The 27,833-nt window shown below is 37.6% G+C and overlaps 1 protein-coding gene across 2 annotated transcripts; it reads left to right on the top strand.

The window, feature by feature from the left end:
- Nucleotides 1–168: 168 nt before the first annotated feature.
- On the top strand, nt 169–27,833 carry LOC136713909 (tyrosine-protein phosphatase non-receptor type 2). 2 transcript variants are annotated; one of them, XM_066691158.1, is made up of 10 exons: nt 173–467; nt 3,392–3,482; nt 8,023–8,123; nt 10,631–10,729; nt 11,885–12,022; nt 12,360–12,569; nt 13,094–13,255; nt 13,537–13,733; nt 14,250–14,348; nt 24,587–27,833. In XM_066691158.1, exons 1-10 carry the CDS (start codon nt 411–413, stop codon nt 24,606–24,608), a joined length of 1,176 nt encoding a protein of 391 aa, XP_066547255.1. In that variant the 5' UTR covers nt 173–410; the 3' UTR covers nt 24,609–27,833. The 2 variants fall into 2 exon arrangements, with proteins under 2 accessions (XP_066547254.1, XP_066547255.1); XM_066691157.1 differs by lacking the exon at nt 24,587–27,833 and having other exon boundaries at nt 169–467; nt 14,250–15,016.

Genomic DNA, 27,833 nt, shown 5'->3' with positions numbered 1-27,833 from the left:
TAATGTGATATCATTTAAATTGAGCGAACACGATCCACAATTTGAATATGTTTCTTGCATGCGGTTACAAATTCTTGGCAAGTCGGAACAAAGGGAGTAACTGTGGGCGGGAATGATTAACCGAAAGCCTTACACGTCCAGCTAAAAATACACCTGTCTTGCTAATAATATTCATTTCGTCGGAACAATCCCCATTCAAACACGTCTCCACCGGTACAGTAGAGGTTGAGCCGAGAAGGACCCTCGCACCGCGCAGGCGCAAGGGAGACGTGTTGATGTCAGTTACACGGATACGCAGTTTGTTTCGCTCTGCTCCGACGAATGGCTGCATTGGAGGATGTGTAGTGATTGAAGACGTACATAACACGAATTAAAACCTAACGTATATTTCAGGATATCGAGGCCTAACAATGGACCGGGAGTTTCGAGACATGGATTCAGCGGACCGATGGCACAATCTGTACCTTGTAAGTGTCGAGTGGTTTCTCTCTTGCGTGTTTCTGTTACGTTTGAATGTGTCGCGACTTTCCTCTAGGAAGTTCCTGGGCCGCAGCCTAGCTCGGCGGCGCGCACTGAAGCCGTGAGCGGAGAGCGCCTGCGCGCTTGCTACCCTGGCGATGCCTGGTAAAGCCGAACGCATGCGCACAGTCTCGGCTTTACCAGGAATTGCGGGCGCGCGCCTCGGTTTAAGAGAAATGCAGTCATTTGTTTAAAGCGTCAATTATGCAAAAACAAGACGAATAAAATACATAGTAATGTCTTCCTAAGTATTGGCAACTTCTAAAATGTGTAATGTTACTGCTGGTAACTTGTAAGACTGTCTCCAACTCCCTGATGTTTACCATGTGTAAGAAAAAGCACAACATAATGTATATAATTAGTGTGTGTGTGTATATATATATATATATATATATATATATATATATATATATATATAATATATTACATATAACCATTCGCCAACAGTAGTTGTATCACCATTAGTTTGATGAACTAACTTAAACTACAAAGATCGCTTCCGGAAACGTGCGCTGATCCGTTTCTGAGAAGTGGGGCTTCGGAAGAGCAGCCTCGAGTGCCGCACTTCATTAGGATGCCATCAATTAAGTCATTACTTCAGTGCTGTGAATGCGCAGCGACGGGATAATCTCGCCTGCATCTTTTGACGAAATATGGTGTAGGCATCTAGGGATGGAGGAAATCATTGTATGGAGATAACAGCTGCAAAACTAGTTTCTAAAAACAAATGCGTCTGTCTTCGGCAGTGCTGTTGGAACTTGCTCCTGTTCTTAAAAGAAAGGAACGATACAAGAATCCTGTAAACAATCTATATATTTCTGATTCAACAATGCTAGTGTCAATTCAACTAACTCACAAAGTTTTTTTTTTTTTAGTTTTTTTTTTATTCTTCCATTGGTAGATGTACAATGAGCTCCTGGGTAGCCCTTGGTAACTGTTTGTGTATTAGAGATATGTAATTGGATCATGATAAATTTTAGAGTCATTTTAACCTTTTTTTTATTATTATAACCCTGCATTTGTTATCTATGATCATTCCCACCTGTGTCAAGTCTTGCAACACATGTAGGCATTTCAATTTTGATGCAGGCCCTTAATCAGGCTCAGTCGTTTCTAGTATCTCATATTTGAGGAATGATAATACAAATTACACATTTTAATGAAAACGATTTTACATTTGTAATAATGTGCTTCACTAAATGTTTTCCTGGAGGTTTTAGATTACTTTCCGAAGGATTTTAATATATAGTTAAGCTGATGCCTTTGTTTAAATAAATACATTGGGGAAAAGGAGTATTTTTATTGAGAAAATCAATGGCATAAGTTTCAGTTCATCAAAGAAAAACACATCCTTTAAATAGTATTACAAAGGGCAGGACATAATTGTTTCTTTAGGGTTAATATATTTCGTACCTTTGTGTTGAGACTACCACAACAATAGTCTTAAGTAATAGGGTATTTAGCCATACATAATCTTACAATACAGTTAAGCTTGAGGATAACAACTACCTTATTGGTTATCACTTAATATTAACTGGTGTTTTATTCAAACTATCTGTCATTAAGTGCTTTGGGGTCAGCAACAATTGAAAATACATTTGTATGACTATTTTAAGATGCCATATATGCAGAATCACTGAGAGAGGCTATTTTTGTACAAACAAATATATAGGGCAGCTGTGTGGAATAGTGGTTAGGGCTCTAGGTACTTTATCTAGAATGCTTCAATTAAAAAATACACCCTTATTCCGGGCGATCTAAATGAATACAATATATAACATTATTTTTACATACACTTAGGCCTACTCTTTTATACTGGTGTTTCTTGTGTGGTAAGATATATAACAATAATGCAATGATTATATGTTATAGGTACTTATATCTTGGTCTTGGTTATCTTCACAAAATAGGTGGGCTCATGGATCAGCCTCAGTAACTCAGGTTTTAGTCATGCTGTTCCATTTTGATGAAGCTGACGGGATAAAAAAAATGTTTTCCAGGAAGTCAGTAACAAGTTTTGCTTTGTTCTAAGATGAGTTTACAGTTTGTTTTGTTTGTTATGGAAGATGAATGCTTTTTTCATGTGGAAAACTCATTAATAAAACTTGTGTGTTGTGTGTATTTAATCTTGTATCGGAGTTCCTGTTTTAAAGTATTGTGGTAATTTGATAAGCGATGTTGTCAATATAGCCTGCTGATCAGAAACCTAGATATGACTTTTGATTTTTCAGTAAGAGACTGGATGAATTATTTGGGATGAAGTGGAATTTTGCTTATACTTCAGTCATGTTTTATGTGTGTTCTTGGTCATTACACAAATTCAATTATAGGGACCTGTATTTCTACTGTTTGAGAAGTTGAAGCTGCAGCTAGGTGACTTGCTTGAAGGATTTGATGTTAGCTAACAACACATGTCTGGGAAGGACAAGGGTTACTCTAATGTTTTTTTTAATTATTTCCTTGTTTTTTTTTAGCTATCTGTTACTCTAAAACACACTTTTACTGTAAATTATTAAAGAAGCAGCACTGAGAGAAGATATTTTTGCACGAACAAGTATATTGTGACATCAATCTGTTATTGACCTTCATCAGAAATGGGTTTTGCACCTTTTGAAGAGTGTTTTTTTTAGTTGTTTTTCCTGCAAATAAGGAATGTGATTCTAGTTCATATTCATATTCACATTGGAATAAATGGAAAGACAAAATTACCTACTATCAGTACTTTAAATTGGAACCAGTGGATTCCAATGCACAGTGAAATCTTAAGAACTTTTTTTTTTTTAGCAAAATGTTTTTTATAAAAAAAGAAAATGAAGAAAAGTAATGCAATCTGTAATTTATATTGATTTTTTTTTTCTGTTTTTGTTTTCAGGAAATTCGTAACCAGTCACATGAATATCCATACAGAGTGGCAAAGTATCCAGAGAACAGAAATCGAAATAGATACAGAGATGTCAGCCCATGTAAGTATTGCATAACAGAACCTTGAAAAGTATGCAAATGCTAATTTGTCAGACCAAACCACTGGAGAATTACACTAGGAAACAAGGTTGAATGAATTAAATGTGCTTAAATACAGAAATAAATATATATATACAGTGAGGGGAAAAAAATATTTGATCCCCTACTGATTTTGTATGTTTGCCCACTGACAACGAAATGATCAGTCTATAATTTTAATGGTAGGTGTATTTTAACAGTGAGAGACAGAATAACAACAACAAAATCCAGAAAAATACATTTCAGAAAAGTTATAAATTGATTTGCATGTTAATGAGGGAAATAAGTATTTGATCCCCTATCAATCAGCAAGATTTCTGGCTCCCAGGTGTCTTTTATACAGGTAACGAGCTGAGCTCGTTAAAAGACACCTGTCCACAGAAGCAATCAATCAATCAGATTACAAACTCCACCATGGCCAAGACCAAAGAGCTGTCCAAGGATGTCAGGGACAAGATTGTAGACCTACATAAGGCTGGAATGGGCTACAAGACCATCGCCAAGCAGCTTGGTAAGAAGGTGACAACAGTTGGTGCGATTATTCACAAATGGAAGAAACACAAAATAACTGTCAGTCTCCCTCGGTCTGGGGCTCCATGCAAGATCTCACCTCATGGAGTTTCAATGATCATGAGAACGGTGAGGAATCAGCCCAGAACTACACGGGAGGATCTTGTTAATGATCTCAAGGCAGCTGGGACCATAGTCACCAAGAAAACAATTGGTAACACACTACGCCGTGAAGGACTGAAATCCTGCACCGCCCACAAGGTCCCCCTACTCAAGCAAGCACATGTACAGGCCCGTCTGAAGTTTGCCAATGAACATCTGAATGATTCAGAGGAGAACTGGGTGAAAGTGTTGTGGTCAGATGAGACCAAAATCGAGCTCTTTGGCATCAACACAACTCGCCGTGTTTGGAGGAGGAGGAATGCTGCCTATGACCCCAAGAACACCATCCCCACTGTCAAACATGGAGGTGGAAACATTATGGTTTGGGGGTGTTTTTCTGCTAAGGGGACAGGACAACTGCACCGCATCAAAGGGACGATGGACGGGGCCATGTACCGTCAAATCTTGGGTGAGAACCTCCTTCCCTCAGCTAGGGCATTGAAAATGGGTCGTGGATAGGTATTCCAGCATGACAATGACCCAAAACACACAGCCAAGGCAACAAAGGAGTGGCTCAAGAAGAAGCACATTAAGGTCCTGGAGTGACCTAGCCAGTCTCCAGACCTTAATCCCATAGAAAATCTGTGGAGAGAGCTGAAGGTTTGAGTTGCCAAACGTCAGCCTCGAAACCTTAATGACTTGGAGAGGATCTGCAAAGAGGAGTGGGACAAAATCCCTCCTGAGATGTGTGCAAACCTGGTGGCCAACTACAAGAAATGTCTGACCTCTGTGATTGCCAACAAGGGTTTTGCCACCAAGTACTAAGTCGAAGGGGTCAAATACTTATTTCCCTCATTAACATGCAAATCAATATATAACTTTTTTGAAATGCGTTTTTCTGGATTTTTTTGTTGTTATTCTGTCTCTCACTGTTAAAATACACCTACCATTAAAATTATAGACTGATCATTTTTTTGTCAGTGGGCAAACATACAAAATCAGCAGGGGATCAAATACTTTTTTCCCTCACTGTATATTAATTGTAAAGCTAGAATTAAAGCTTCCTTTTCTTTTTTTTGTCAGTTAATAGTCATTGTCAGTAAGGTCCCCAAACATAACCCTATGTGGTTGTGTTAATCAGTCTATGTAAAGTTGAATTACATGCTGTATATAGGGCAATTTGTTTATGCAGTTTATGTGTGTGTTTATTTATTCCTCCTGAATATTAGTATTATAATAATATTACTATTTGTCCAGGCTGTTAGTGTGAACGTGCTGAGCCAGTCACAATCTTTGTTAGAAATGGATGTTAAAATCTATTTCATAGCACACATTTCAGAGTCCAGTACATCCAAAATTCTGCTTCTTTTTAAATAACAATGTTTTAGCTTCTCTCCACACCTCTTGAATGTTTTAGCTTCTCTCCACTCCTCTTGACTTCAAGACCCTACTGAACCAGACCCTTGAATGTCCTAGGTCCATTTTACCTTTGTTTGTTACTACACTTCCCAAGGCAATCCGTGCTCAAGTGCTAATGATCTGTTCTCCATGCCTCCATGCCTTTCACATCTACGGTTTGATGCGGATTGAAGTGTGGTTCAGTTTGTTTTGAGAGATATGTGAAATCTGTGAGTGACAGATGGCACCAGGATGCAGATCATACTAAACATAACGGTTTAGTCTTGTTTCTTCTGAAAGCGAGCACAGTATGTTTGTGAGCAACATTGCAGCGCCAATGTTTTAGCAATGTGAAAGCAACCCCATTCTGATTCAGTTAGACCCAGTCTACACTATGCATTTCAACAGTATTAGTTGGCTTTTAACCTATTAAATGTGCTAAATACGGTTGCATCTACATTACAGAGAATTTAATACTGTACTCCAGACTACCTCAGGGGTCTACAGTCTGGTTCTAAATTAGATCGTATAAGGTAGTACAGTTATTAGGGAGTGTAGATGGCGTATAACCGATCTAATTTTGGTGTGTGTCCTCCACACTCCCAAAATGTTTGGTTATGTTTGGCGCATCGGCACTGCAATGCTGCACAACAGGAAAGCATCCAAGTGATGTTCATTGCAAATTTGTGGAGCAAAACCTGCATGTGCCGCTGTCTCTGTTTTTCTCTGTTGTTGTTTATTATCCTGCACCCATGTTTTTTGTAAACATCAGTGCATGCTGGGATACTGTATCATGAAGCATTGCAATCGTTCTTCTGTGTGGGCACTTTGAACTGGACAATTAGATCATCAGTATGGTTCTGAAGATCGATTATGTAGTGTAGACAGGCCCTTGCAAACTAACCACTCCAAACAGAGAACCAAACTGTGGAAGTGACATATTCAAGCGCATATAAACTGCACAGTTGTGTCACTTTGTTGTGTGAACTATTACAGAAATTAATATCTTCATAATCACCTGATTGACTATCTGTGGTTGAAATGTGGTTGAAATGCTAGCTTAAGGTATGGTAAAAGGCAGGCCTCTGTAGTAGATGCCATAGTTCGATCCTTGTAATATTCTTTAGATGTCACTGACAAATCTTCTCAAAAGAAAGTGTTTTCAGTTGAAGTTACTTCTTAATGTTCAGTTTTTTTTTTCTGCAGTTATACAATAAAAACACCCAATTCATTAAATCAATTAAATTCAATTAATTAAAAAGTAAAATCTGTACACAACGTCTTCTCAAATATATTGAATGAGAACCGAGCATAATTGGAAAAGTGCAACATGAAACCAATAGAATTCTGGTCCGCATAACCGTTAACCGAATTGCATGCAAGTGAACTAGGTCAAGGTATGAAAGTGCCCTATTTATGAGGTATGGGTGATCAGGCTTTTTTCTCCTAGGATATATTTCTGTCGTTCTGTGCTTAATTTGACTTATTATTTATACATTAATTTACTGTGATAAGGTAGCCTGAATGTATTATTTCTCATGCGTTTGTTCTAATCTTAGATTTCATCTTTATTTTTTCCTCTTTCCATTCTCCTTGCATTTCTTAGGGATTTCTTGTCATGAAATGTTCAATTTAAAATAACTATGATTATGATGATGATGATTATTTAAGCATAATTGATTATACAGCTTTTTATTGGCTAATGTCACACTTACAGTAGTTAATGCCACATTTAAGGTTAATCTTTCTACGTCAAACCTTCACACATTAGGCTATAGTTTATATAAGAATCATGGAACATTGCCTAAATTCACATGCCTTTTAGAGTGGAGATTAATGCGTGTGAACCCAAAATGAACCCAGATTAGAAGAAAGCTCCCCCCCACATATTACACGGTGGTTCTGGAGCCTCATTTTGCTGAGGTCTGTGCTGTTAAGGTCTCTGTTGTATCAAAGATCTTTCTCGCTTGCCCTCGCTGAAGGGTGATGTAATGCTTTCCGAGAATAATGCTGCTGTGGGTTACCATAAAACGGGCCCTTATTGTTTCTGTCAGCAGAGACTGATTTACAGCAAAGGCTTTTCAAGGCAATCTGTAGCCCTGCAGAATTATGTTACAAATATGTTTGGGAAGCACAGAAAGGAGAGTTTTTGTGAATAATTAATTTAATAAATGTATGAATTCTGAATGAAAATGCACAACAAAGGTTAGAATACATTCAGTGTGTGATTGATTTAGCTTATTACAGTTTACATTTACTATGAGTGTGTGAGAAAGCGAAGTGTCTATTCATATCATATGTAACACTATGAATACATTTAATTTCAAAATGTACTTCTGTTCTGTGATAGGTGTTGGCACAAAGGCTTACCGTCATAATGTGTTTGGTTTTAATTTCATTAACAGTATTCCTGTTTCGCTGCTGCAATTTTGTTTTGCTTACAGAGTATATTACTCTTCTCTCTGTAACATACTTCTCTGTTTATTGTTTCAGTTGACCACAGTCGTGTTAAACTAGAAAATTCTGATAATGATTACATCAATGCAAGCTTGGTGGTAATGGAAGAAGCCCAAAGAAACTACATATTAACACAGGTAGGTTCCTCAATGCACGAGCATGAATATGTTCTAAATTAAATTCACTCTGGGTTCTGGTACTTGGTAGTATCTCAGAATGCAATGGAGTTTATTCTTTGTTGTCCACATCAGACTTAATGGAAGGTGATGACATGCTCATAGTGAATACTGTTTTATTGGTGTAAGTATTTTACATTTCAATAATAAAAACAATCAAAACAAATTTTAATACTTATGAATAATTTATTTTTTATTTTTTAAATCAATTCTTAAAATCACGTGAGGACAAGATTAGCAATCATGTCCTGTGGGATTGCAGTCCATTTTTGGCATAGAGTCCTTGCAAGTGTTTTTTCTAGGATGGCCTCTGAGGATGTGGTTGGGAATATCCTACATGGGAACAGTGCAGTTCAGGTAATCTGTGGTAAATGGACAGTTCTTGGAAGAATCGTTTTCCCCTTGATTGCTGATCTCGTCGACACAATGAATAAGCATTGTCTAATTTTGCCATCGCAGTGTGGGCCCATACCTAAAAGATGTTGTCAAATTTGGGCTAGGGTATCTGTTCACTACTCTCTAGTCTGTGTGGATTTTGTTTGTTTGTGCATTGAGACACATAGATAGTTAGATGGCTATAGATCCCAGATTCTGCTGAGCCATTTGATTTCCTAGGGGTGAATACTGTCCCATTTTAACAGGAGATAGATGAATGATGTAAATGTTTTGCATGCTTATAATTCAAAGGTATATCAGAGTACAGTCAATCAGTAAAGCAATCCAAATGGTTAACTTATTTTAAGGCATGATAAAATAAGACTTGCCATAGTGATTTAATTGGATATGAAATGGTTGAATTTGTCAAAACATTTTACTTCATTCATCTTCATGAATAACCAGTGCAGGATTCTATGGATCAAAGTAATTGCAACACCTTACAATACATGGTTATTATTTTGTGAATATTAAAAATAGGAAATTAACAGAGTGAAAGGATGTGTGCAACCATTGACCAAATCTTTATGATTTAAATATAAGCTCCATAATATATTTAGAATTTTGTAGGTACTGTTAAAAGTTTGGTTATTTTTTTGCTTAATAATAAGCCACACTCTGACTGTGCCTTCTCCCCAGGCATTATTTGACCAAGGTTATTTTCCTCAGAGCATTAACAGAAAACAAATTTGAATTTCAGATCAAAGTTGGGGATGGGCGATTGCTCAGACCTGTGGGCGTTGACTCAGCAGAATCTGGTATACATAATATTTATGTATGTATGTAGCCTGGGGCAGAAGACTCCTTGCGTAGCATTAATTAATATGTAAAATTTGTGGAAATATGTGTAGGGATTTCTTTTTCAGTTTAATATTCTATAGCAATTCCATTTGTTCTAAATACTACCAATCCCCTTTGGGTCATACTATCTAAAAATTGATAGGTGGAGAAAAGTGCTTTTATTTGACCAGGCCTGGAAGACCTGCGAATATAGCCATATTTCAGCTCCTATTTTCTGCTTTGGTAATGTAGGTTACTATGTTCTGAACTAGATTTTTCTAGTGAATTTGTCCCCAAGTTATTAGATTACTTGTACATCTCTCTAAAATGGTGATTGTAAAAATGCTTGTTGATAATGTTCATTATACTGGTCAACACTTTTTAGCATTCTTAATTGAGTTAAAATGAATTGGAAATAAGTTATTTGCTCGTTCCCTGAAAAGGCCCCTGTTTGTTTCTGTATGTATTGCTTGAATTATCGTGCCATGCAGTCAGCAGCCTCAGTGCTCAACTTGACTTGAAAGACGACCTTTTTACAGGAAGAAAGTTAATTTGAGAGGAGTTCTTTTGTGTGTGTGTGTGTGTGTGTGTGTTGGGGGGGGGGGGGGGATGGGGAATAGAAAACCACATTGTTTTGCAAGTAGCCTGACAGAGCATCAAAAAGTGTTTTTTATACATATTTTAGGCCATATTATTTGTATCTGTGGCATTTAATATTTGTTTGCAGATGACTTATCTATTCTCAACCCCAATGTTTTTGTTTTTCTTCTGTAGCCCATTTACAATTTTAAAATGGTCTGTGGTTTTTTTTTTTTTTTTTTTTTTTTTTTTTTAATTTCTTTTTTTCATGATTTTAAATCTAGGCAACATTTCTGTTTCATTTCCTGAAGTCCTTTTTTTTCTGTCACAACTCTGCAGAACACAGAATAATAAACGTACATATTTAGTTTAAAAAAAAAAAAATTCCACACTCATCCAAATGCTACCATTCCTAATATCTGAAGGACAGAATTAAATGTTATGGTTAATAGTTTTTTCTCTCCGGTATAGAATTGACTGATTAAAGCATATGATGATATGACTAGTAAAAAGCATATGATGATATGACTAGTAAAGCTGGTCTCTTCTAATTTTCATACCGTTTAATACTAACTAATATCTGAACACACTTCTATAGTTTCCTAAACCTTTTTTTTTTTTTCTTTTCAATTTCCATTTTCTATAAAATGCTGACTCCACTTATGTTTCCACAGGGACCACTTCGTAACACTTGCGGTCACTTCTGGTTGATGATATGGGATCAGAAGAGCAGAGCTGTCATAATGCTTAACAGAGTCATTGAGAAAGGATCAGTAAGTCATACTTCTCTTTCCTTTTCTTCAGGTTGAAATACAAGGAGACTTGCTACCGTATATCCATGTCCTGTCGGTGAACCCAGAGACATTGTGTTTTCTGTCATTAGACTTTCACTTATTTTATTTTTTCCTTATGTTGAAAACCTTTTCTGGGCCCAACATCTGCTTTGAATGTTTACATTAATCAGTTGAAAATTTGTTTTTTCTGGCAGTTTTAGTCAGAAGAACACAAACCTCAACAAATACAAAGCCGAATATGAACTCTAATTATTGTACTTTGTTGTGTCCACATGGATTTCAATATTAATGCAAACTACCAAACATAATTTTCTAAAGTTTAAAGGGATGCAGATTTCTTCAGAATATATTGGTCATTGGAATGATTGTTTGTGCTCACAGCATTGTGTGACACTAACTTTTGTCCCACAACACTCCCTCTCAAATAGTTTTGAGACATCTTTTTACATTCTGAAAAGTAAATTAGCATGGATTATAATAGTCTAAAGAGAAACAGAAAGACATATCCAAACATGTTCTAAATTATACTTTCTTTTCCCCCTCTTTGTCTCTCAAAGTACTTTTCTCAGTTTTTTGGAGGGGTTTACATGCTGGTACAGTTCAGTGTATAATTTTTTTTTGTAATATGAGAGGGAGATTTAAATGGTTTAATGTAGGAATTATATACAGAGATAAAAACACAGGAAAAAATCATTTGGAGAGAAAAAGGTAACTGGTTTCACAATGAATAGGGTTTTGATGAGTAACAGTGCACACTTGATATCATTTAATATATTTGGAATGGTTAATCTGTTTTTTATATATATATATAAAGTAGGCCATGGATTAAGTAAGAAATACTTATAACAGGAAAACAAAGATTTACAAACTATGAAAATACACCAAAAAGGAATGTCAACAAAACACTCGGGCTGTCTCACGGTGAAGCACAAATGCAGTTGAATATGTCTAATGGGTGCAGTCATACAAGATCCCTTACAAAATAGTTATTGCTGTGACTCAAGTATTGGATGTATTATAATGCCTGGTTGATTAGTGTTGTATATTTATAGTAATGAGCAGTTTTTTTTTTTATGTTTTAAAATGTTTGTGTTCCATACTGTAATTTCATTTTTCTTTCTTGTCCTGTCACAGGAAAAATGTGCACAATACTGGCCGACAAATGATGAACAAGAAATGTACTTTACAGATGCAGGATTTCATTTAACGCTAATTTCTGAAGACATAAAATCTTACTATACAGTACGAGTTCTGGGGCTTGAAAACACAAATGTATGTTGTATAATGTTATTTTCTTTACTTACAATACAGTGTGTAATCCCTTGTATAGAGATAACAGTGATATGTGTATGTATATTGTATATAAAATTTCAGAAAATGTATGTTTACTGAAATGAGAGTGTTTCATACCTAAATGTTAAACAGGAAGTATTCCTTCAGGCAGTGCCAAATCGATTTTTTCTTATTTTCAACTGATAAAGTATAACATTGAGCACAGTGTACAGATTTTTCATTGAGTGTCATGCTACCATGTCTATGGATCTTTTTTACAAGTAAATGTGAATGTTCCCTAATGCTATTCCCTATCTGCTGTCATTTTGGCTTCCAGACAGGCGAGACCAGAGAGATATATCACTTTCATTACACCACATGGCCAGATTTTGGGGTACCAGAGTCACCGGCGTCCTTTCTCAATTTCCTGTTGAAAGTCCGTGAGTCTGGCTCTCTCAATGCAGAGCACGGGCCGGCGGTGGTCCACTGCAGTGCTGGGATTGGAAGGTCTGGGACATTTTCCCTGGTGGACACATGTCTTCTCTTGGTAAGAACTGACTCATGCTGTTACAGTTACGTGAAGTAGACTTTTTGCATCAAGTCCGGTAAAATCGTTTTCATGATTAATTTAAAATAATTCCTGGAAATTGAGTTGCTTTCGATTTGTTGTATAAATATTTGCTCTATGATAAGAAATGTTCTCTCCAGAGATGTAATAGGTTGTAAAGGCTCCTTAATACCTCGTATTTTAAACATCATCATTCATAATTATCTAAAATAGAGGCATAGGTGTATATTCTGTACACCATCAACTCCATCATCACCATGGAAAAACATCCATTAATCTTAAACTGACTAAGACATTTATACAGAGGCATGCATGTAGTTTCATTCATTTGCACAATTTGCACATGCATATTCTTGCCTCTGACAGATGTTGGGAAGTGTGAATCATGCAATGTTTATGTGAGCTATTGATTGTATTCTTGTGAATAATGCTATAGAATTTGTTTACAAGTATTTTGGGAGAAAAGCCACGGTGAAAACATTTCGACTCTTGCCATTTTGCAGATGGATAAGAGGAAAGACCCGACCTCTGTGGACATCAAGAAGATTTTACTTGACATGAGAAAGTACAGAATGGGTCTCATCCAGACTCCCGACCAGCTGAGGTTCTCCTATATGGCAGTAATAGAGGGTGCCAAGTACATCATGGGAGACTCTTCTGTTCAGGTACGAGACACTGAGACACTGGTACAGTTCATATGATGACGAGGTGGGTTTAAGAAAGTGTGTTGCTAATGAAATAATTATGTGGTAAGCCTCCAGTCATTCTGCATTTAAAAATAGGACTGTTCTTGGTTAACATCACTTTGAATAGAATACCAGGAATTCGGTGTTACATGTTCTTTAGACTGTGTAACATAATTACAAAGTACTGGATTCCTTTTTTTATAAGCGGACAAATTATATTATGGCATTTGATGCTCCTGTATCTGTCTGTTTCTTTGTAGAAACAGTGGAAGGAGCTATCCAAAGAAGACCAAGAACCAGCCACAGAATATTCTCCTCCACCCCAGCCTCCCAAACGCACCACGGAGAACTTTAATGGGAACAAGATATCTCGCTTGGACGAGCCAGAGGTTGAGAGAATCACAGTCACAGACTTGTCCAGCAAGGAGAAAGATGGTATTGATGGGAACATAGTCAGGTGGGTAGACTGGAATGGTTTCCTTATTGAAGTGAAGGCCGAAGAAGATGGTCTTTATGTAATCAGAGAGTACAGCTCAGTATAAACGTTGTATAGTATTCACGTTTCTGTCAAGATTAAGCACACCTCAATTTCAGCAATATCCACACTATAGCCCATGAGAAAATCAGTGAAATGATTCTGCAAAACTTGAAGGTAAACTTCAGAATTGACTTCAGTAAGAACAGGTGCCGCTATGCCAATGTTGGGAAGGGCACGCCACACTAACTCCTGAGCATGTGCGGTATTGTCAATAACAATCTAATTTTGCCAACCTAAATTCCACATATGTTCCCAAAAATGTGTACTAAGACTGCAGGGGCAAGTGAAATGGTTTGATGAAAATGGCCATGTATATAATTGTTTTATCTACATGCTACACAAAATGTTTATCTACATCTAAAACTAGGTATATTTTAAAATCTAGCCTTTGTAAGGGTGTGTATACTGACAGCAGACATTCTTTGTATTTCACAGTGTCCGCAAAAGACATAGAGAAGAAAGGAGAGCAGGCACTACTCAGAAGGTGCAAAAGATGAAACAGAAGTTAAGTGAAACAGAAAGAAAAAGAAAAAGGTGGTTATATTGGAAACCTATTCTCATTAATGCTGGGGCTGGGGCTGCAATTTCTGTTGGACTGTATATATGTTGGAGAATCTTTTTCCAGTAACTGACGGCGGGGTGGGGGGGGGGGGGGTAAAGCTTGCACTTAGATTGCACAGCAAGATATGTTTTACTACACCAGTACCCGATAGAAAAGGTAAATTTTTATTTGGTGCTGATTGTACTTGCGTAATCTGAATTGTGGCACATTTCTTGAGAACAAACAGTGCACTAAATAACATCTGTGTAAAATTCAGAGTGAGATCATATAAGATCACAGTGTAACATCTCAGGGTCTTTTTGGCTGCAGGCACAATAAGTACCAAATATAGCAATTGTATTATACACTTTGGAATGATTGTACAAAGGTAAAAAGCTCAAGCCTGTACATTCTGTTAACTTGTTTGTTCTTGTCCCTTTTAAAATATTCCTTTTATTTCCTTATCTTTTTCCTCATCTTCAGTCATTTCCATTCAGTCTTGTTTTTTTTCAAATTTTGGTGTTCCTTATATTGAATTTCTACCAATTTAAGTTTAAAACCCAGGTGTGAGACTTTTATTCTAGTTTTTATTTAAATGTGTTTAACCAAGATCAAGAAAGTTTTTTCAGGAAACAAAACAAGTGTTTTACATACATACACACACGTCTGTATGTATAATATATGTATGTATGTATATGTATGTATGTGTGTGTGTGTATATATATGTATATGTATATATATATATGTATATGTATATATGTATATATATATATATATGTGTGTGTGTGTGTGTGTGTGTGTGTGTGTGTCTCTCTCTCTCTCTCTTTCTCTCTGATATGTGTGTCTGTGTATATGCATATATACAGTGTGTGTATGTATGTGTAGATACACACACGCATACAGTGAGGGGAAAAAAGTATTTGATCCCCTGCTGATTTTGTATGTTTGCCCACTCACAAATAAATTATCAGTCTATAATTTTAATGGTAGGTGTATTTTAACAGTGAGAGACAGAATAACAACAAAAAAATCCAGAAAAACGCATTTCAAAAAAGTTATATATTGATTTGCATGTTAATGATGGAAATAAGTATTTGACCCCTTCGACTTAGTACTTGGTGGCAAAACCCTTGTTGGCAATCACAGAGGTCAGACGTTTCTTGTAGTTGGCCACCAGGTTTGCACACATCTCAGGAGGGATTTTGTCCCACTCCTCTTTGCAGATCCTCTCCAAGTCATTAAGGTTTCGAGGCTGACGTTTGGCAACTCGAACCTTCAGCTACCTCCACAGATTTTCTATGGGATTAAGGTCTGGAGACTGGCTAGGTCACTCCAGGACCTTAATGTGCTTCTTCTTGAGCCACTCCTTTGTTGCCTTGGCTGTGTGTTTTGGGTCATTGTCATGCTGGAATACCTATCCACGACCCATTTTCAATGCCCTAGCTGAGGGAAGGAGGTTCTCACCCAAGATTTGATGGTACATGGGCCCCGTCCATCGTCCCTTTGATGCGGTGCAGTTGTCCTGTCCCCTTAGCAGAAAAACACCCCCAAAGCATAATGTTTCCACCTCCCATTTGATGGTGTTCTTGGGGTCATAGACAGCATTCCTCCTCCTCCAAACACGGCGAGTTGAGTTGATGCCAAAGAGCTCGATTTTGGTCTCATCTGACCACAACACTTTCACCCAGTTCTCCTCTGAATCATTCAGATGTTTATTGGCAAACTTCAGACGGGCCTGTACATGTGCTTTCTTGAGCAGGGGGACCTTGCGGGCACTGCAGGATTTCAGTCCTTCACGGCATAGTGTGTTACCAATTGTTTTCTTGGTGACTATGGTCCCAGCTGCCTTGAGATCATTAACAAGATCCTCCCGTGTAGTTCTGGGCTGATTCCTCACCGTTCTCATGATCATTGAAACTCCACGAGGTGAGATCTTGCATGGAGCCCCAGAGCGAGGGAGACTGACAGTTATTTTGTGTTTCTTCAATTTGCGAATAATCGCACCAACTGTTGTCACCTTCTCACCAAGCTGCTTGGCGATGGTCTTGTAGCCCATTCCAGCCTTGTGTAGGTCTACAATCTTGTCCCTGACATCCTTGGACAGCTCTTTGGTCTTGGCCATGGTGGAGAGTTTGGAATCTGATTGATTGATTGCTTCTGTGGACAGGTGTCTTTTATACAGACAACGAGTTGAGATTAGGAGCACTCCCTTTAAGAGAGTGCTCCTAATCTCAGCTCGTTACCTGTATAAAAGACACCTGGGAGCCAGAAATCTTGCTGATTGATAGGGGATCAAATACTTATTTCCCTCATTAACATGCAAATCAATTTATAACTTTTTTGAAATGTGTTTTTTTCTGGATTTTTTTGTTGTTATTCTGTCTCTCACTGTTAAAATACACCTACCATTAAAATTATAGACTGATCATTTCTTTGTCAGTGGGCAAACGTACAAAATCAGCAGGGGATCAAATACTTTTTTCCCTCACTGTATATACACTCACCTAAAGGATTATTAGGAACACCTGTTCAATTTCTCATTAATGCAATTATCTAACCAACCAATCACATGGCAGTTGCTTCATTGCATTTAGGGGTGTGGTCCTGGTCAGGACAATCTCCTGAACTCCAAACTGAATGTCTGAATGGGAAAGAAAGGTGATTTAAGCAATTTTGAGCGTGGCATGGTTGTTGGTGCCAGACGGGCCGGTCTGAGTATTTCACAATCTGCTCAGTTACTGGGATTTTCACGCACAACCATTTCTAGGGTTTACAAAGAATGGTGTGAAAAGGGAAAAACATCCAGTATGCGGCAGTCCTGTGGGCGAAAATGCCTTGTTGATTCTAGAGGTCAGAGGAGAATGGGCCGACTGATTCAAGCTGATAGAAGAGCAACTTTGACTGAAATAACCACTCATTACAACCGAGGTATGCAGCAAAGCATTTGTGAAGCCACAACACGTACAACCTTGAGGCGGATGGGCTACAACAGCAGAAGACCCCACCGGGTACCACTCATCTCCACTACAAATAGGAAAAAGAGGCTACAATTTGCACAAGCTCACCAAAATTGGACAGTTGAAGACTGGAAAAATGTTGCCTGGTCTGATGAGTCTCGATTTCTGTTGAGACATTCAGATGGTAGAGTCAGAATTTGGCGTAAACAGAATGAGAACATGGATCCATCATGGCTTGTTACCACTGTGCAGGCTGGTGGTGGTGGTGTAATGGTGTGGGGGATGTTTTCTTGGCACACTTTAGGCCCCTTAGTGCCAATTGGGCATCGTTTAAATGCCACGGCCTACCTGAGCATTGTTTCTGACCATGTCCATCCCTTTATGACCACCATGTACCCATCCTCTGATGGCTACTTCCAGCAGGATAATGCACCATGTCACAAAGGTCGAATCATTTCAAATTGGTTTCTTGAACATGACAATGAGTTCACTGTACTAAACTGGCCCCCACAGTCACCAGATCTCAACCCAATAGAGCATCTTTGGGATGTGGTGGAACGGGAGCTTTGTGCCCTGGATGTGCATCCCACAAATCTCCATCAACTGCAAGATGCTATGCTATCAATATGGGCCAACATTTCTAAAGAATGCTTTCAGCACCTTGTTGAATCAATGCCACGTAGAATTAAGGCAGTTCTGAAGGCAAAAGGGGGTCAAACACAGTATTAGTATGGTGTTCCTAATAATCCTTTAGGTGAGTGTATATACACAGTAAATGTTTCATGTTTGTGTCTGATATCATTTCAGCATACTTTTATAAGCTTTTTGAAATAATTCATTTTTTGTATGCATACTGATTCCTTATAGTTACATTTTCACTAGGTACGTGCATACAGAAATGCTTATACTTATTTCCTGAATTAACTCTTTTTAAATGAGAAGTGCGTGTTCTGCATTTGAATCGAACAAAGGTTTGAAGCTGTTCTTGTTCCAGTTCCAACATTCCAGTTAACTTAGTCGAGAGAAGGATGTTTCTGTTTTTACTGTATTCTCTGCATGTGTATTTGCAAACTTAATGGTTAAAATGCATTTGGAGAGTTTGGATTGGGGAGATAGCAACAGCAGACCACAGAGATTGCAGTCAGTTTATCAGTGGATATTGACACAGGCTTTGTTGTGTGCTGTGCAGTGTCAATGTGTTAGTTTTGCAATGGCTGTTATGACATTCATTTTTACTCAGTATAGCTTTAAAATATATTGTTTTGGGATGACCGTGCCCTTATCCTGGTGCTAGTGTAGTACATTTGTTAAAATAAGGAGGAATGTTTGCACAATCTTTGCACATAATGCTTTAATATAAAATATTTCTGGCCATTTGTCAGGATCAAACACAAAACAAATTAAATGACTCAGAGAATTCCACTTAATTACTTCCTTTTAATAAAATGTTCATCCCAGATCTCCTGTAAAGACTGTGCAATGTTTTCTGCAGTTATACATGTGTATTAGTAAAGCCCTGCATGGGCCTCAAATCTAGGCCCTAGCCCGGCCCTGGCCCGAGACGCTCAGGCCCCAGCCCAGCCCTTGACCAACAGCTGATCACAATCTCGGCTGGAGTTTTTTTTTCCCATTACACAGCCTATACTACTGTTGCAGCCATTAAAATAATTCAGTTTTGTTTTTAATGGCAATGTAGTTATTTATTTTAGTTTCTTTATTAAGTTAATTTAGAAAAATGTTTGGAGCATTTTTTGTTTGTTAAATTAAAGTTTTTGTTTTTTAAAGTGACGACCAAGCGGCCAGCGGCCGACAGTGAGTTGATCACGTTTGATCAATTTAGCCTCTCAAATCAACACTTGATTTGCCTACAATAAAATCCATAGATATAAAACACTTCAAGCATATCACACAATGTTAGTTTAAATGTTTATTATCACCACCACAGTAAAAAGGCATTTTTGACAAGCTGACCAGGCTGCTCTGCTGCTCGCAACGGCGTGTGGGAAAATGAACGAATGGGCTGTACGATCTAAACATAAATAAAATAAAAAATAAAAACACGCAGGTTATCTTACCTCAAAAACAAGGCGTCACACAGAACATGGCCATTCTGATTTCCAATAGTTTTCAACAGTTAGACTAATGAAAATAAAGTCCAATCAAACGAAAAACAAGACAGCCTCCTAGTCTTAACATGGCTACAGCCAGAAGAACAGTCTCTTACAGAGCATCGTGGAGAACAAGCACAGCATCCACAGTGGAGGTTTCAGTCAGTCCTGCTTCTTCTGTATCTTCCAGCTGCGCTGAAGACACGCTGCTGCTGCTGCTGCTGCCGCCGTCGGCGGGGACACTAACACCGTGCGAGCCAGTCTGCACAGGCGCGGTAGCATGCTCTCGCGTCATGCGTGTCAGTGTGATAGGTTATAAAACGTCTTTCTATGTTTGTTTTACCATCATCAACTTCTCATAGTTTCTTTTAATTAATTAATGTCTAAAATATAAAAAGGAGGAGGAGCCTAAAACAGGCCCGATGCCCGGCCCGCGTGTGAACTATGACATGAAAATTGGCTCTATGTATTAGCCCTACATTGATCAGCACTTACTATCTTACAATATAATTATAGTTGCCATGCACACCTTTTTTGTGCTGAAGGAAATTAATTAATTGTTCGACAAGTCTTAGCAATCTGTTCTGTTACACTTTGTATCTGAGCCTCACACTTTGGATCAAGGCACAAGCTTGTCCCACATTCTTGCTTTTTAAAATAGCAGGTGGGTCACACATTTGATTTTAATCCCAACCTCAATTTAAATAATAAAATGAGTTTTACCTTTAGTGCCAAAAAAAAGGTTGAAAACTTCTGATTTATTTTAATCTTTTCAAATAAATAATTGGAATAACCATTAGGCCAATTACAACAGCATTCATAGTAAGATAATTGACTGACATAAAGCAGGGACCAGGCACAATTTTGCATTTTACTTCTATTAGTGTCAGTTTAGCCTACACTACATTCTATCATACTGCCATTATTCCATGTTGCTTTTGTCACATGGAAAAGTTCCATAAAGCATAAACTCTGCAGGCATCTTTTATTCCAATGTAGTGTTTTTTTAATTGAGTAATATTCCATTACAAACAATGACATTTAAATAACATTGAAAACCCGCCTAGGAAATCTCACATTTAAGATCTCAAATTTCATTATGAATGTTAAGATGTGTGACAAGGTTTTAAATCTACTTTCCATGTAGGAAGGTCTAGTGATTAGCCTGTAGTCCTGTTCACTGAATTGAAACTGAAACTGGCTAGAAACCACTCCCCTGGTTTTACCTCAAATGATCAAAGTGAGCTGTTAGTTGGTTATCTTGCTTACGTCGTTGTCTTCTGTTTTCTGTGTGGAATTGAAGCAACACTCCTCCCATTTTTGTTTGTAATCTTGAACCGTGGCTGGAGGTTTACTGGATAATTCACTTGCTTATTCCTTTTACACTTAATTTACACACACAAAACTAAACTATATAGCAAAAAAAGATTAATAAAGAATTAAACATTGTATCTATCTTTTTCACTCATTTTACTAAAACTTGACAGGCTTTCATGTAAGCTGACAATGGACCTACTACTACTACTGGGGAAGTTTACATTCATTTTAGCTTTTGGTGCTTTATTTTAGATCATTCTTGGCACTAGCAAATCAGTTGGCTGACCCTTCAGCAGTGTTACTGTATGCAATTGTCTGTTTTGTGCTCTTGTTTATCATGAATCTGCCATTTTTGTAGCTTTTCCTGCTCTTGGGCAAATGCCTTGGATAAACCCTGCAAAGGTCTGGATGATGTGAATAGGTAATTTGTAACTTTGTGTATTAAGACTGGCATGGTGTCTGAGGTTAACGATGCATCGGATGTAAATGTTACATTTATCTACCTCAGGTTGTATATAATAGTTAGGCTAGCTCTTTAGTAGAACTTTAGGAGGCATACTGTGAACATGTACACATTTTATAGCTGCCAGTTACCCTCAGATTTGTTCATAGTGCGCACAACATCTTTAGCCTGATGAGTGATGCATGCAATAAAATGAATGAGACTGTCCCATGTTTTTCAGATTATCCTTTTTATGTTGTTTGATTGCTTATTTGATTGTAATATGTACAAAGCCCGGCTGAATCATCATTCTGTTGTATTTATGCATTTTAAGCTGGTAAGCAACGTTTGTAGACACTCACAATCTGAAAACCGCCTACATCAGATCCTGCCATTATAAAAATTACTTTGTCTCATGTTTTGCATAGAATGTGGAAAAACTGAACCAACAGTTTTAGGGGTTGTTTTGCAGTGCAGATTGTTTCAGAATGAAATACCCTGTGGAACTGGTACTTCAGGGATTTGCTGCCTAAAATCACCAGCCTTTAATCCCAGGTTTGATACCAGCCAAGATTAATGTGGCCAAAGCCCATGCCAGTGTCACAGCAGAGGATACTTTTTAGATGTATACAGACCTTTTCAAAAAGATGGAAGGTTCTGCAGATCTATATATTTTTATTGTGATTTATGGTTTTCATCTGAGACTGATGCACAGCAAATCACAGGGTACAAATCACAAGCGGCACAAAAACAAACCGTTTCTATTTTGGTGTCCCCTTTGGTTACAGGAACAAGCATAGATTTGATTAGCCTACAAGGGCAGGAATACACTTGAGATGAATTTGATCTGTGCTCAGGCATCTTCCTGGAATCCACTAAGCATGTGTTTGTGGTTACTGTGAAATTAATTCTGAGAATGTGACAAATAGGGTCTAGAGTGATTGCCTTGGCATTATAGGGATTATAAACTGTGGGAATTAAATTCCATCTTTGGGATATTCTCTGAGGGAGAGGATTTTTCATTCATGCAAGCACTGTTAACAAAAATCCACGTTTTATACAATAGATTACAATGTTAGGCAACACTTCTCAGTATATTAATATTTGGGTGCATGTGTATGCCTGCCTTTTAGTTATGCGATCAACAACTCTGTGAAGTTGCAGATTTCAAACTGGTTTGTGATCATTTGGTACTCCCATGTTAACTGACTTTAATAATTTTGGTTGTACATTTAGAGAGGTTGTGAAATGTAGTTCAGAGAAAATTTGAACTTTGAGACAGGCTTATTTAACAACAGCAGAATATGTTTAGTGCATTTACACCCATTGTACTGTAGAGCTGGATTGCAAATAAAAGTCCTGCTGAAATTGGTGACTAAATACAAGGGCTCCTGGTGTTGCCACAGGGTGAATATAGCAAATGTGATGCTCAAAATAAACTGACATTATATCTTTCTTCAGTCTCCAGAGGAAATATTGTGCCAGTGGCCTCCGTAAACACATGGATTTCTCTCGCTTGTGTTTATAAGTTTACAGACCCTCTATACCAAAATTACCATGAAAGTTATGCAGTTCAAGCTAAGAAGTTTTCATTATAGCCACTCTATATCAAAGATATGCAATAAATCAGGGTGGCTCCACAAGTTATCACCAAATTATTCGTTATATTACAGCAAACAGCAAAACAATATTAATACATAGGGCAGAAACAGACCACCAATCCAGCCTGCATCAGCAAACAAACCACAGAGAAAGATGTTGCTTTGCAGATATTAAAGACTGTTTCTCCACAGTCCATTTTCATACATTTTTAGAAATGTTGCACTCCCTCTCCTCTGTTTTACAGGTCTACAAATTGCTCTTTTTGGTTTTTAACACTGTATAATCCTTTCATTTTTATCTTCGTGCTTTGTTATGCAGTTGCCCTTCTAACTGTTTCATGGTTCTCATGTAGACCAGAGGAGCCGAGATCTCAACACACGTGTCTAGGCTGCAGCCCACAGTTCAGCAGATAGAGAAGGCTCCCACACATACGCCTTTGACAAATTATCATGTTATGGAAATGTTGCTGTAATCGATAAAAGTAACTGTGCGTGCAAGAGCCTTTTCTTTAACTGCTGTAGTATGAAAACAGCTGCCTTACAATACTGCGTTTGATTCTAATGTAGACGCCATAGAAAAATACTTTTCACTGAGTGCTACCTGGAAGTTGAAGGCCTGCATTGACACACTTGTAATGGTTGGCTGTTGAAGTGGATTCATGCATCTTTTTACCATTTGAGTTCTCTGCTAATGTTTTTGAATGCATAACAACAAAGTGGGTGAGCCTCACTAAAGCGAAGATGACGACAAGAGTTTTTGCTTTCAATATACTTATGCATAATGCGTGCAGCAATTTGTAGGTGTCTGAGGCTGTGCTATAAATCTCTTACTGGATCTGCTTTACATTGCTGTGAAACCGGTTTGGCAACGGTAGCAAACCCATATTTTGATGGTCCTTTTTGTTTCCTGGTGAATTTTAAAAGGAGCCAAAGGCTAAGGATCTGATATGTAACAAGTGGGCCACAAAAATCAAGGATTTCCTTAAGGCCACATTCTTGGTTATTTCCTTGTTGTTAGTACCCCTAAACAAGCTTACCAATGTCTTTATTCACATGACTGTGCTGTGTGGTAACCCCAATTGCTGGGAATTTGTGCACCAAAAAGAAACGAAAGAATTATAGCAATTGGAATTCATTTGTTTTTTGTTTGCCAAAATGGTTTTACAGCAAAGGTTCAGCGGTGACTGCAATAAACTGTTTGGTGCTTCGATTGGCTCCTGTATGACTGCCCAGATACAGCCTATAACAGAGGCTTGTTCTCTTATCTGGATTTGTACAGGACAAAAAGCATGAACTAGTGAAGTTGCTAGTCTTAACTGTGTTTATACCTTATAGCTGTAACTCCTTAATTTTCAGTTTTGTAAGCTCCTTTTATTATTAGTATTATTTTTTATTTGTATTTAATAAATGTCTTAGAAAGAACTGTTTTGCCTGTTGTCTTTCTTGCCGAGTTCCCGCAATTAAAAGTGCAAAATGCTTGGCTACACCTGTGCTGAAGGAAGTAACTGGAAAGCTGGAAAGGAAATGGAGAAATGATATATATGCTGTTCTCTATTTGTTGTTGTGGCTGTATTGTGCATTATTCTGAAAGAACAGAATTGGAGCTTGACGTGTGTGGGGCAGGGGGAAGTGGGGGAGTGAAGCTGACTGGGTGGTCTCGGGTGGGACCTTCAAGCAGGAATGTGTCTGACAGCAGTGAGGGAGTGTTGGAACAATTGTCTGGGGTGTTGTTAGCTTTTTCTTTCCAGGAAGAAGGGGGCGTGTACTGAAACAGTGTTCTTTTATGTTTTGCGTTGTATGTCGCAGGCCGAGAGTGAGTGACGCCTAACACGGCAGCCCCTGTGAGTCACTGTAGCTCCGACTGGGCTGCAAAAGCAACAACCTGCAGGGATCTTCATCAACACGAGAGAGAGGCCATACTGCTTAGAAAAGCCTCGCATCCTTTAACTGTTTACAACGTAAACTTCTACATTCTTTGGATGAAGAAAAATGAACGAAAGCAAATGAAAACAAAAAGAAAAACTTTACAAAACACCAGCATGGGACTTTCCACTTACGGAGTAGTTTTCATGTATTGTCACGTTTTCTTTTCTCTTTTTTTGGCTTGCAATGATTTAAAACATGGTAATTGATATGTGGCTGTTAGCATCACCAATTTGTAATGCGATTTTTTATTTTTTGTTTAGTTTTTGTATCCCTTTTGTGTTTGTTTTTGTTTGTTTGAGGCAGCATTAAATGTTATCTATTTTTTTAAGGAATTACATGACATTTATTTGGCATGCCTGCCAGCCAGACTGTACTTATAAAATGTTAAAGAAAAAAGAAAAAAAATTGAGAAACCTTTAATGTATAAAAAGCAATATTACATAATACAGTCAGCTCTTTCTGAAGTGTGAGAATATTCTTATTTGTGTAAGAAGTAAAAAAGCAAAGTTATCTAATTTGGAAATTAAAATCCACAATAAGAAGGCAACTTAATTAAATTTTAGATCAAATTTCGGAAACTTCAAAGCGAGAGATCACCCTTGGCAAATCTCATTTGTCTGTTGCGCGAAACACTTGACTACTTTCTATGAAATGAATGAAACTATAGAAATCCCGTTGGCCTTTTCTTTTAAGTAATGCTTTGCTTTACATAAGCAGTGCTGTTTTGTTCTAAACAGGAATTAGTCTAGTATTGGCAAGCTTAAAGACTAGGCACATTATGACATGGGCATTTCTAAGAAAAAAGCTTTTATAACATGCTTGATGATTATCTTTGATTAAACAAATTGGTACTGAAATCCATTTTCTACCCTACCGATGCTTCACTGTTCAGCCATGTCTCCACCCATGCAATTGTGAACACAGTGAAGCAGGTGCATGACATTGTATTCAAAATGTCATAATCAAACCCTGGCTGGGTTTGCATTCAAAACAATGTCTGCAGTTGGGCATCTTGACTTGCAGGAGAGATGATCAGAACCCCACGTGACATACTTCAGATTTAAAAGCCGTGTGTCGCTGTCTGATACTTGAATTACATGATCGATCCGTTGTACCAGTTCTGCCATTTGAGGTCTTCATGAGATGAAGCATCTGAGTAGCTCTCTGACAAAGCTTGGCTACATAGTTATTTCTACATCTCCCCTTTTACCAGTGTTACAATGTTGACACGCTGGGTGTGAGCTGTCGTTAACCTCTCAAGCACTTTTGGGGGCTACATAAACCCATTCAACTGATGCTTGAATGATTGCCTCTTGTCTAAAGTATGTACTGTGCTTATATATTACAATAAAAACACATTTCCACAAAAGATGTATTGTATTTGAAATTGTCACGTATTATCTACAGATCAAAATCAGAAGTGGGTTTCTGTAGCCCCAAGAGGCAAAAACAAACCCACTGAAAAACTGCCAGTAAGAGTCTGTGGGGAGATTTGGAAATACTGGTAAAAGCTGTTAGGTGTTCAATAATACACATAGAATATGCTTATATAAGTAAAAGGACACCATGATATGACAAGCAAAGGGTTTTGAGATAAAGTAAATGGAGAAAGGAACCATTTTCCATATAGGGTACAGATTCAGGCTCCATTGTGAAGAATTGAGCCCATACTGCAAATGTAAAGGTTTCTCCTAAAACTAAAATGGTTCTATAAGAAAATAGACATGCACTCATAATATAATGGCACAATATAAGCGTTTTCAAATGTGATCTTCAATAGTGTAAAAAGTCAGGCTGCGGCCAAACAGCTCTGTCAAATTGTATCCATAATCTCACAGTCTCACAGGGCCCAATTATTATTCTTAAGCACGTTGTCCTGACTCCAGCCCTGAAGCAGCCCGTTTATCTGCAGACGTATAAACAAACGCCACAATAGAACCAGCTTCTGCGTGCACAACATCAACGCCGATTAAAAGCACTATTGAGTTTTCCGTACATTAGCGTGCCTTTGGTTCAGTAGGCCACGATTGCAGTGCTTTTAAGAAAGTTCAAAATAATTCCACGGAGCACAAAGAAAGGGTGCTTATTGAATACGGTAACTGTTCTTTTGAAATGGGTTTGCTTACAAAGGGGTATTCCTTTCCTGTAAAAATCAAGAGAGATGCTGGTTTCTTAGCTTCCGAATCAGGATGTAATTTAGAATTGAGATATAAAAAGTCCAACAGTCCTTTCTTCACATTCCCTCCCAACCCTTTTATGTAAAATGACATGCAACGCTCGGTGCTTTCTGCTGATTGCGGCGACTTGTGATTTAATCATCCTTGTAACTGGAAGAATTATTTCAGGTAAAATTAGATCAAACTCTTTTTCTATTGCCTTCCAGGAATTGTTTTCATGTTTCCAGACAAAAAGGCAGATGTGTGGTAATGCTATCAGCCCAATAACATTAACCAAACAGTACTAGTATTCAAAAGCCACCCCTTCTTCCTAGACTATCTGATTGTCTCCAGGAACTTCTGTAATTGGCTGGTGCTTTAGTGAATATAGATTTCTGAAGTCGACAAAACCAGTTCTAGGCAAGCAGACATATTTTGTAAATATGTACTGTAAGTAATAAATGTTTTGATGGCTGTATTTCTGGAAAAAAAAAATGTTTTTGCACTCCAGCAATAATGGAAACATGTATATGTGTTTAAATGATCCAGTGTGCCAATGCTTTTTGAATTCAAGGGTTGATACAGGGTGAGACATCTATATCTGATATATTTTTATAAATTTCTGAGAAAAAGCTGCACATTTTTTTTTCTGTTCCAGGTGAATCCTTGGAAATTTGAATGATGTAACAATCCACTGTGCTGACGCATGTTAAAACCATGGAGGTCTATTTTAAATGCGGCTGTTCTTGAAACTCAAAAGAAAATGGGTTAGATATAAATTACTCACCATGTATTTTAAAAACTTAAAACTACACTTCTGACAGACCTTTTTTTTTCTCAGTAAATGTTCCATTATGTTATGAAAAAACGGTTTTAGAAATAACTCGGGGTGATTTCATGTTATCTTGGCTGATTTTTGAAATATGGTCGATCTTTTTTTATATATATGAAAATAAAATTGTGAAAATGAA

The sequence above is a fragment of the Amia ocellicauda genome, chromosome 18 (assembly GCF_036373705.1).
Source record: "Amia ocellicauda isolate fAmiCal2 chromosome 18, fAmiCal2.hap1, whole genome shotgun sequence".
Taxonomy (NCBI): Eukaryota; Metazoa; Chordata; class Actinopteri; order Amiiformes; family Amiidae; genus Amia; species Amia ocellicauda.
The sequence above is the reverse complement of the archived record's forward strand: the minus strand, read 5'-3'. Positions and strand labels throughout refer to the sequence as shown.